The 11,726-nt window shown below is 47.3% G+C and overlaps 1 protein-coding gene across 1 annotated transcript in view; it reads right to left on the bottom strand.

Annotated features, from left to right (window-relative positions):
* Nucleotides 1–3,326: 3,326 nt before the first annotated feature.
* fam241a (family with sequence similarity 241 member A) overlaps nucleotides 3,327–11,726 on the bottom strand; it is a 63,644-nt gene continuing 55,244 nt past the window's right edge. The window contains exon 2 of the mRNA XM_028805101.2: nucleotides 3,327–5,679. Within this exon, the coding sequence (XP_028660934.2) occupies nucleotides 5,419–5,679 (261 nt within the window). The 3' untranslated portion in view covers nucleotides 3,327–5,418. The remainder of the gene's footprint in view (nucleotides 5,680–11,726) is intronic.

Genomic DNA, 11,726 nt, shown 5'->3' with positions numbered 1-11,726 from the left:
CAGGCTCATTCCACATCTGGGGGTCTTTTCTGCCCACTGCTATCAGTCAAGTCAGTGCTCCCTCCAGACGTGCTCACTAAGTTCATTTTGAGATTTCTGCACAGAAAACATTTCTTTCTTGTTTGTATTTGTTTTTTATGTTTCTGCTGCTGTGTGCCCCTAAATTCCCCCCACAGGATTAATAAAGTTTATCTCATCTCATCAAAAAACTCTTCACTTCAGCACACAAGTTTAAGAGACAAGAACTGTGAAGAATTAACTTTGACTTGAGATCCTGCAGCTTCCTCACCGTGAGGTCGACCCCCCAAACAGCACCAGAAGTCCAAGTCCCCCCAGTAGCACTGATGCAGATTTAACACAACTTGAGACCCGCCGTCACACTCGGGCCAGCAGACGTGTGTTTCTTTGCACGCTTTTCTTATATTTTTAGGCTTCTTGCACGTGTCAGAGTGTAAAATAACGTTAGCGTGGGGTCCGCCCGAGGGATGGTGTTACCATTGGCTACCACAGCGTAAGGCTTAGTGACCCCCACAGTTCCTGCGGTGTGATTAGGGGGCTCACATCTTGCTTGTCGTCCACCTTGACTTTTTACTGTAAGCACAAGTCTGATATGTCTCTCTGCTCTCTTATATGCCCAGCTGACACAGCGCCAGATGAAGTTAAGCCCAGGGGTCCACCATAGAGAACGGTCAGGCAGGCAGCAGATGGATTAGTGTGGTAAGGTGAGGTCCGCGGCTCACTGCCTTTTACAATAATTAAGGGGGGGTGGTTGTGTAGGTGTAGTGTGGGTTAAGGAACGTGACGCAATTACAAAAACCAACTCCATCCCCGGGAGTGAGCGCCCCCTGCTGGACACGGCTTCATGCATCAGTTTCACTATCCGTGTCACCGTCTGATGACAAACTCACATCCTCCTCGCTAAGCGTTCAGGTTCACTTTCTAAAACTTCTTGTTTACACCCCATTGGTTGAAGGCTCCACCCCACTCATTAATATTGATGAGCTGCCAGAGTGGCAGAACACTGAAATATTTTTGATTTTTTTTTTTTTTTTTTTGCAGCATGATGTTACTTCATCCACTAGGTGGCAGCAGTCTACCATCTCGCATGTTACTCAGGCATAACAACAGTGAAGCTGACCGTTGCCACCCCAAGTCTTACTTGGGAAGAACCGTAATTACATCAAGGGGGGGCCCCACCTGCAGACTCCCATGACCTGCAAACTACGTGCTCTTTCACCCACTGCCACACATGCTGGCTGAAAGCCCACTTAGTGTCGCGTAACCAAAAGGAATGTCAAGTGTTCCCTTCATCCAGCTGGGGACAGGACGTCCTGGGGTCCGAGGGAATGTGACTTCATGAGGTCCACCAGACGGCGTATTCCACTCCCGCCGACCCCGAGTCGAACGAGGACGAGCAGACGCGTGACAAACACATCTGAGAATCTGAGAGGTGCTTTTGATTTTTTTTATTAATAGCAACTTTGCTTTTCAGTGACATCTGTAAGAACTCGACATTCAAACTCAATGTATGGAAAATATTAGCATTTCAAAAATGTATACAAAAAAAAAAGGCCCATAAAGACAATCGTGTGGCGCACGTTGCACAATTCCTGCCGTTTTCGGGATGCCACTTTGCTTTCCACCTCCGTGTGTCGTCTCAAACTAAAAGTGCAATTTCTGATTTGGTTCTGACGAGTTGCGTTTCTTCAGAATGTTCCAGAACTTTAGCATTTAATCGAATGCAACTCACCACCCGTTAACAGGAAACGACCCAAAACCTGTAAACTGAGCCGTGTGGCGTACTGAGTGACGCGGGGGCCACAAGGGGTCGTGACGTTCATCCGCTCAGCCAAATCAAACTCCTCATTGATCCGAGCAGCGAGAAAACCTCCTTGGACAGAAGAGAAACCGAGCGGCTGGGATTTACATACAACTCGAAATAGAAAATGGGCACCGTGTGTGTGTTAGATATCCATCCATCCATTATTCAACCCGCTATATCCTAACTACAGGGTCACAGGGGTCTGCTGGAGCCAATCCCAGCTAACACAGGGCACAAGGCAGGAACCAAACCCCGGGCAGGGCGCCAACCCACCGGGCACACACCCCGAGTGGAGCGAGGTAAGAATCCCCCTTTGCAAATCTTTACATTGTGCTGCTTATTTATCTTTGCCGTGGATGTTACTGGTGCTCCAAGTAAATCAAGCTGGGAAAGAAAAAAAAAAGTGTGTGTGTGTGTGTGGCAACGCACTGTACCAACACACGCTCCCCAACTTGACTTGTGTGTGGGTTTTCATTTTAGATTATAAAGCAGCAAAATGTGAATATTTCCTAAGGGGGATTCTTATCTCTGCCCACCCTCTGTGTGTTTATCTGTTTTCAGCTTCCTCTTTGGGGACAAATAAAGTAAAAATCCATCAAATGCATTTTATTACTACAAATGTTTGTGAAGCGCCCCCTGTTGGAGTGACAAGCAATGCATTTTATTATTACATGCATTACAAACTGCATTCCAACAGATGCAAACATGAACGCGGTGGTCTTCGTCGATTATTTCAGTTTCAACCCGTCTTAGCACAGGGAGTTGGGAATAATAAAACATACCAAAAAAAAAAAAAAAAAGATTTTATACTAACAACTCGAGTATTTTGCCCGTCCTACCACTGAAGATCCCACTTGGGCCATTCAGTTACCTGCCTGTTGGACGACACACCCTGTCACATCTCTTCATTATCAGATGGCACCTTCTCCATAATACAGTCAAAGGCTGGATGTGATGCCAGTCCACCACATGGCACACTCACTCACTCAGCCACTTTATAGCCGTTAATTCAACGTCACATTTCACAAGTGACAGGATTTGTAATTGTCTGTAATGCACCATCTGTTGGAGTGACAAATACAAAGCATGTCTCTGTTACAAGCCATTTGGTATGGGGTGGATTCATAGACGAGTATTAATGTTGGTCATGTGCCATCTGTTGGAATGACAAATGCAATACATAAGTCTGTTAGAGTGCAGTGGTAGCGCTGCTGCCTCGCAGTTAGGAGTCCCAGGTTCACTTCCCAGGTCCTCCCTGCGTGCAGTTTGCATGTTCTCCCCGTGTCTGCGTGGGTTTCCTCCCACAGTCCAAAGACATGCAGGTGAGGTGCATTGATGACCCTAAATTGTCCCTTGTGTGTGCCCTGCGGTGGGCTGGCACCCTGCCCGGGGTTTGTTTCCTGCCTTGTGCCCTGTGTTAGCTGGGATTGGCTCCAACAGACACCTGTGACCCTGTGTTAGGATATAGCGGGTTAGATAATTAATGAATGGATGGATGGATGTGTCTTTTGGCATGGCGGGGGGGGGGGGGGGGTTCATAAAGGAGTATTAATGTTGGTCTTGTGCCATCTGTTGGGATTCACAAAAGCAGGTCTTAATGGTTGTGGTGCACCACGTATTGGAATGCAAAATACAGGGCATGTTATTACATACACGACAAATATATTCCAACAGATGGTGCACTGCAAACATTAACTCTGTGGACTACGTCAATTACTTTGCTTTCAACCCGTCTCAGATGGGCAGCATAAGTAGTATATATTATTATATAGCAGGGGTGGGCAGCGTCAGTCCTGGTGGGCTGCAGGTTTTTGTTCCAACTCATGTTTTTAATGAGAAGTCAGTTATCTCCACTGAAGCTCTTATTGCTCAGGTGACATTCTGAGGCTTCATTTCAGTGGTCTCAATTGTTAAGGGTGACTCCATCTGCTTATTTCAGTCTTCACATTCGCTGTTTCGTTATCTGCATCAAGACCCCAAACGACAAAGCAGCCGGCAGTCCGCCATGTGACGTGTGTCCATCCTGCACCGTCTGCTTTGATAAAACACTAAAGAGAAGGACGTGAGCCTGAAACTGATCTGCTTTGGGCCTCACATCACGAGGATGACGTCCTGGGAAAGGAGAAAATTCACGACATGAGAGCCCAGCACTGCAGACCAGCGAGACGGGAAACAAAATCAAGTCTGAGACGGGCGAGTGTGGGCTCCTAATGACGGAATTGGGTGGGAATGAAAACCAGCAGCCACTGCGGCCCTCCAGGACCGACGTCACCCACCCGTTCGTGATCTACTCCGCACACACATTACTATACAGTACATATATAATTAATATGACCCACGCTGTATACAGGCACATATGTTGTGTATCTATAGAGAGAGATAATTAAATATAGATACACAATATACAGATGATATCTACCGTATTTATAGATTTCACACACACACACACACTGTACAGAGTTATCTAAACGTGTTTTTCCTTTTACGCCACTTGGGCCTGAACGCCCTCACCTCGCACTCGCACTCACAGGACTTCACTCCATGTGACATTTTGGTTTTCTGGTCTTTACCTGGACAGGTGGTCGGCTCACTCTGTTCCACACCTCCATGGAGTCACCGTGTTTTTCGTTGACCGGTGCGGATTCGGTGGCTTTCCTGCCTTACCGTGTGGGTTCGGGTCTGGCGATGCCAAGCGAGTAACAAACCGACGGGTTCTGACCTTCTGTCTCAGAGGTGGACGCCACGCATGGCGAGTGCGATGAAGCCGTCAGCGCCAGGAGGTCAAGCGCACGCCCGACTGCTCCAACGTTTGCCTCTCTTTGTGACCCTTGAAATGCGTTTTCATCAGAAGGCCTCAGAAATGCTGTTTGTAAAATTAAAACAAGCCGTGGCCCTCCAATACACCCCAACGCTAACTGATCACATTTGTGTTGTTTCAACAGAACCCACCAGTCCTGTCCACGTCATTCAACCTCTGAGGGTCCCTCAAGTCCCGCTGCCCACCTACTCCCCATGTCTCTGCTTCTCTTCCAGCTGTGGGCCGTGGTCCTGATCCACTGGACTAATCCCCTTCATAATTTTGAGCCCAGGTCTCCTCATAATCCCCCTTTTGTATTCTGGGGGGGACTTCCTTTTCCTAGACGATGACATTGAAAAGGCCGTGGGAGTTAAACCCAGAAAGTTAAGCTTCAAGCAAATCATCTGAATTGGTGGGACATTTACTTTGAGGACTTGAGGGTCAAACAAACACGTAATGAAGGCACTGGAGACGCGCGATGAGAGCAAACACAAAGCTCCTCGGCTGAGATTTACGTTCACGCTGGCCAGACGGTGCCCCCTAATGGAGGGGCTGCTCCTCCTCGACTCCCCGGAGGCTCTTCAGCTCAGCCGTGACGTCTGCTCACGTTGTTACCTCGGATCAGAGGAGCGGCAGACACTCCAAAGGTGGTCTTGGGTCCTCGTGACATTTTGCGTCCCTTTGTAAAGACACTGGCAGGCAGGAGTCGACTGTGGACGCCATCACTTTATATTCTGTATGTACACCTATTTACATTGAAGCTTAGCCGCAGTCCGAGTCCAGTTCAGTGGTGGGCTTGCTACTTCTGTATATAAATAATGACAAGGCACAGAACTGTCACCAAAGCCAACGCTTGGACCCCCAAAAACCAGAGCATCACCCAGAAAAACACGACCACCACCGGCTCAATGATCTTCTCTCCAAAGTACATCTGAGTAAAGCCGAGGTGTCTCAGGCACTTGTTGAGCTCTCCGAACAGCGTGCCCAGCTTCTCACAGTCGTCAACCGGCGGCGGCGGTGGTGGTGGCTCTGTGCCCTGTTGGACGCCATGCTCCTCAATCTGTTAAAAAATAATAATAATAAGTTTAATATATCTTGTCTAAGAGTAATAATTCATTACATTTATATAGCACCTTACTAGCTACTCAAAGGGCTTCAACCACCACAATTGGAGAACCTCCGCCTAAAGGGTGTGATGGCAGCCATTTTGTGCCACACCACAAAGAGAGAGACACAGGGAGAGCGAGCCAATCAGAGACAGGGGATGATTAGGTCAGAATGACCAGGCTGTGGTGGGATACACCCTGCTCTTTACAAAGGATGCCCAGGGGTCTTTTATGACCACCGAGAGGTCCGGGCCCTCTGAGGGATGACACTCTTTTTACAGCACAGTATCTTCATCACTGCACTGGGGGTAGGAAGTTATTGGGGTCCATGCACAGACCACCGGATTATCACATTGTCCCCATCACAGCACCTTTTTGGGGAGGGGGGGGGGTTTGGGGTCCATGCACAGACCACCACGTAAGCACATTGTCCCCATCTCTGCACTGTATTGGGGTCCATGCACTGAGCACTGGGTAAGCGCCCCCTGCTGGCCTCACCAACACCTCTGCTTTGCTTCTCCTGGCTGGTGGGCCTGAACACGCGTAGCTTCAGGTGGGCGCCCTGATCTACCGAGTCTGCTGACAGAACTGAAGTAAGCCAAGTTACAAATGTCCGCTAAAGGCTGATGTATCATCAGGAGTAAATAAGAGTACTGAATGTCTTAACCCAGGGGGTCTCCGACTCCAGGCCTGGAGGGCCGCAGTGGCTTCAGGTTTTTTTTTTTTTTGTTCAGAGACCCTCGTGTTCATCAGGGACCAGTCTGTGCTGCTAATTAACTACTTCTACCTTCATTTTATTTGACTTGCTATTTAAGACTCGGCCCCCTCAATGGTTTCCTTTAAATTAGCAGCCAAACACCAAGATACAAAAATAAGGCGACAAACAACCAGCCGACCTGCGGCCATCACACGAGATGTGAAAATCAAGGGGGGCGAAGGTCCCTGTGAAGTCAATCCACGTTTTGACGGAGTTCTTAAGAAATGACATTTCGGAAACGTCCGGTACGGCAGAACACGAGCAGCGAGCCACGGCATTAAATAAACGGGTTTAATTAACAACGAGAATCCACTCCTCATGAAGAAACAAATGGCATGGAGATTGGAGACCCCAACTTAGTTGGCCATCGGAGGGACCACCAACTTCACATCACATTTCTGCTTGGCTGCCGTTTAAGGAAAAAAAAAATTAAAGGGGAATCTCTAATTAAATAAAGCAATGCAGCCCTACAGGACCGGAGCTGGAGACCCCCAGCCTAAACAGACAAATCTGCTGAGCTTTGGTATTCGCAGCAGAAAGGAAGACAACAACATTTTACGTCGTAAACGACAAGCGGGCGGGCAGCAATAAAATTCAAATCGCCATCACTGTGTGCTCGATAAGCTGTGCACTCCTCTACATCATCTACTTTATAATGAAATGCTACAGCCGCTATGTGTGTGTGTGTGTCTGGTTTCTCCGAGCAATCTGATTGGTCAGTGAAGTGAGCGAGACACACCGGCACGGGAGGGACGCTGAGAGTCGCCTTCAAAGACGGGACGTGTAAAAGCAGACAGGAGGCAAGAAGGGCGTCACGTCTGAGGAGGAGGATGAGCGGCCGAAAGACGAGGACACCGAGGAAAGGCGCCGAAGGTACACGTAGGGCGAGTGACACAAAATCTTTTTTCACTGAATTCTATTTATTGGTCTTCAAAAGGTCACATGACTAAGGCTGACCCCTTAGGCAATGATTGTCCACACTTATGTGATTTGTTTTTCTGGGTGGCTCTCCCGCTTACCCTGCGGGTCTCGTTTCCTCGCTCACCGTTGCTCCCCCTGCCCAGCGTGGCCACGTCTTCTTCTCATCTTCCTCCCCTCAGCTCGCCCTACCCGATCTGCTCAACCAGAGGAGAGAGACACCAGTGGCTGCCGTTCTGCTCAGAGCCCATCTGGTTCCCCTTCTTCCTCCAGCTCTTGTGTGTCCCCTGGTGGGCTCCTCTCCCTTTTATGTCCTCCGCCTTCTCCTGCTCGGTGGAGGACGACTCGCCCCTGGAGTGCCAATTGATAGGCCTTACGTGAAGCTACCGGCCGCCTGCTTCCCTGTCACCATGCTGGCTCGAGCCCCCTGATTCTGCCCACTTCGTCATTAGTCTCTCATTCTGCAGTTTCCTGCTCAGGCTCCTTTAATCCTTCTGGTGGGCCGCAGGGTCTGCAATCACAGACTCGAGAGTGAAGCGTGAAGAACGAAGTCCACACTCGGCCAGCCAATTACTAACACCATGCTGCCATGCCACTGCTTGAAGCTACACCCCTCCGCCTAAGCCCCCCATTTGTTTGTTTTAAAACGGCTCAATGCCACGGACCCTAACATGTGTCACTACAGGCCGGAGGAAGATGAAGATTTCGGAGTTATCCATTATTTGCTTCAGAATTGTTTTGATTATCGGGACTGGGGGTCCAAAAGCTGGTTATTGACACCAAAGTCAAAATTTTAGCACTGATCCACTACTAACAAGAAAGCAATTCAAAAACAAACAAATAGTTTAAAACAATTTTATAGGAACAATAATAATATTTTTTTAATAGGACTATTATTATTATCAGTGGGCAAAAGGAAAGAAAAGAAAACAGTCCAAGGCAGCAGCGTCCCACAGACAAACCTCTGGGTGGTCCATGGTCCGTTATAACTGACAAAAATCAGAGTCACCCCCACTGCTGGAGACCTCTGCCCGGTCCTGGTCACTCCACAGCGCGGCTTCTTAAACTTTGGGTCAATGGGTGGTCTGAATTTGGGCTGAGCAGAGATTCACACTAGAACTCCATGGGAAACGGTGGGTCCCGATTGGTCTGTGGGGGTCTTGTGACGGGTTCATGCGTGCAATGTAAGGAAATACCTGTTGCTCCGTTACAAGCTGCGTTGACCAATGTACAAGTGGGGGGGGGGGGGGGGGGGGGCTGTGGAGTGACCGCTGGCGGTGATGCCGAGAAAAGGCAAAATTGGGTGGCAAAAAGAAAACTTGGAGAGCCCCACAGTTCTACAGGATTGGGGGGGACTTCGCGGAGGAGACGACAAAACCCTTTTATCTTTGGATTTCTACAGCAACCCCCCCAAAAGTATTATAAATATGCAGGATAACAAAAAAAGAGAAGCAGAAGAAGTGCGGCGTCCTCAACTATTAGAAAGTCATGACAAACAATGGAGGGACGTCCTGACCGACTACCCTTCATAATGAGGGGGTCTCCGTTTCCCTGTCAGTATACATGAAGACAAAAAAAACCCCCACAAGCCTGCCGACTATCGTCTCGTTAAACTGAACGAGTTCTGTAAATGCCAAAGGAAGGCGAGGTGATCCTGCTCTGCAAGTTTCATTAAGATACGCATTGATGACAGGGCCAGATGTGGCGTTTACTCGGTGACACGCAACAATGACGGTGACAGGTCAGCCTGCAGACTCCATCTTTACAGGAGAGCGACGGTGACATTCAGCCACTCTGTGTCCCCTCAGGTGCTTTGTGTTGGATTCCTGCCTGGCGTTAAACGTCAAGACCTGCAAAAAGTAGGAACAGCACCCTGTGATCCTCCGAATCGGATTGGGAAAAACTCCGCACTGAAACATTCAGACAGGCAATCACTTACTTATCTCTCATAGTTAAGAGTTTTTAATTAGAATGGATTATTTTTTTCCATCCATCCATCCATCATCATCCAACCCGCTATATCCTAACTACAGGGTCATGGGGGTCTGCTGGAGCCAATCCCAGCCAACACAGGGCGCAAGGCAGGAAGCCAGCCCACCACAGGGCACACGGGACAATTTAGGATCTCCAATACACCTAACTGGTATGTCTTTGGACTGTGGGAGGAAACCCACGCAGACATGAGGAGGACATGCAAACTCCACACAGGGAGGACCCGGGAAGTGAATCCAGGCGGGTCTCCTAACTGTGAGGCAGCAGCGCTACACACTGCGCCACCGTGCCGCCTGGGACATAACCACATTAGTTTAACATCACTTGTGTTTAAAACAAACAAAAAAAAATGGACAATGGAATAAACAGCGGGGCGGAGGGGTGAGGAGATTTCTCCATTAAAGAAAAAAAAAAAAAATAAAGTACATAAAGCATTAAGAAGAGAACCATTAACGGTGCATAAAACATTCAAACTATTAACTGTTACCTCTGGCCCTACAAAAATCCTGCTTAATTTACATAAAAATATTTTTAAGATGGGACAACAAACCAAAAATGACCCAAGGAACTCTAAGGTACCTGACATCACCTTAAACACCTCACTACGCCGGCTGACAAAATCAAAATCAGACTTCCAGATTCTTCCTGCGTGTGCAGATTTGATAGATAGAGTGAAAGACACTATAAAAGATAGACAGATAGTGTAGTTGGCAAGACAGACAGACAAATAGACAGATAGATGAAAGGCACTATACAAGATAGATAGATAGATAGCATAGTTGGCAGGACAGATAGATAAGAGAAATAGCATAGTTGGCAGGACAGACAGACAGACAGACAGACAGACAGACAGACAGACAGACAGATAGATAGATAGATAGATAGATAGATAGATAGATAGATAGATAGATAGACAGACAGACAGATAGATAGATAGACAGATAGACAGATAGACAGATAGACAGATAGATAGATAGATAGAGTGAATGGCACTACATAATAGATAGATAGATAGAGATAGATAGATAGATAGATAGATATGAAAGGTACTATATAACAGATAGATAGATAGATAGATAGATAGATAGATAGATAGATAGATAGATAGATAGATAGATAGATAGATAGATAGATAGATACTTTATTAATCCCAAGGAGAAATTCACATTTATTTTTTTAAGATAGCATAGTTGGCAAGATAGATAGATAGAAAGAGAGATAGCATAGCTGGCAGGATAAATAGACAGACAGAATACAATTTATTTTTGTATAGTAGCCCAAAATCACACAAGAAGTGCCACAATGGGCTTTAACAGACCCTGCCTCTTGACAGCCCCCCCAGCCTCAACTCTCTAAGACCACCAGGAAACACTCTCAAAAAACACCCTTGTAGGGAAAAAATGGAAGAAACTTCAGGAAAGGCAGTTCACAGAGAGACCCCAGATAGATGGATGTGAAAGGCACTATATAATAGACAGACTTGCTTTTAAAAGTCAGCTTCCACTCTCATGCTATCCTGCAGTATAATCATTTATATCTAAACATATCCAGCCTGAAGAGAAGCCATCGAAGCAGCACAATCATCATCATCATCATCCAGTCCTGATGACTGGTGGAGTGCAAGGCGGCTCTTCCGGCTTCTAGAAGGTTCTTCTCCATTTTGCATATTCAGTGAGCTTTTCATGAAGCTTGCCAGGTAAGGGTAACCGCCCTCCTAACTCTGTTATTTGCGGACCCCCCCAACTGATCACTCGTGGCCTCTCTGCTGTTAAGTGACCAAAGCCCCTGCCTCAAAGAGCCGTCTGTCCCTCCATCAGCCGCATGTACGTTACACAGTCAGGCTCACAAATATCATTTTTCGTTTCTGGTTACAGTGGTCTGTAAAGAATGGACTGATTTTACATTCTGTAATTTAGCCGAGACCTGGGTACATCTGGTACTCTCGTTGAGAGACTTCACCGGTGACATAAAACGGGTCTTTCCTGTTTTAATGAAGCACACCACAGATCCAATTTCCTGTTATGATGATACAGCGTTTATGATCTGATGCCACAGATTTAATGAGATTAAATACAATAACAATGAGCTACGTCAATGGGCAAAAAAAATAAATGAAAAGTCCCAAAGAGGAGGCCTGCAGGTAAACGTGTCCTTAAAGAGCCGCCGTACGGGCAATGCCAGGGCCGGCCGCCCACTTGCCCAGCTGTGTTTCACTTCCTGTTTAAATTGTCCTCGTTCTTTAATCAGTTGGCTTCTTTCGACGTCGTCTGCCAAGTCACTGCACTGAGGAATTAAACTTTGATACTGAAGAAAATTGTAGGAAGTGTCAAGTGT

Source organism: Erpetoichthys calabaricus, chromosome 7 (genome assembly GCF_900747795.2).
Source record: "Erpetoichthys calabaricus chromosome 7, fErpCal1.3, whole genome shotgun sequence".
In the NCBI taxonomy this organism is placed as follows: domain Eukaryota; kingdom Metazoa; phylum Chordata; class Cladistia; order Polypteriformes; family Polypteridae; genus Erpetoichthys; species Erpetoichthys calabaricus.
This window is presented reverse-complemented; position numbering and strand designations above follow the sequence as displayed.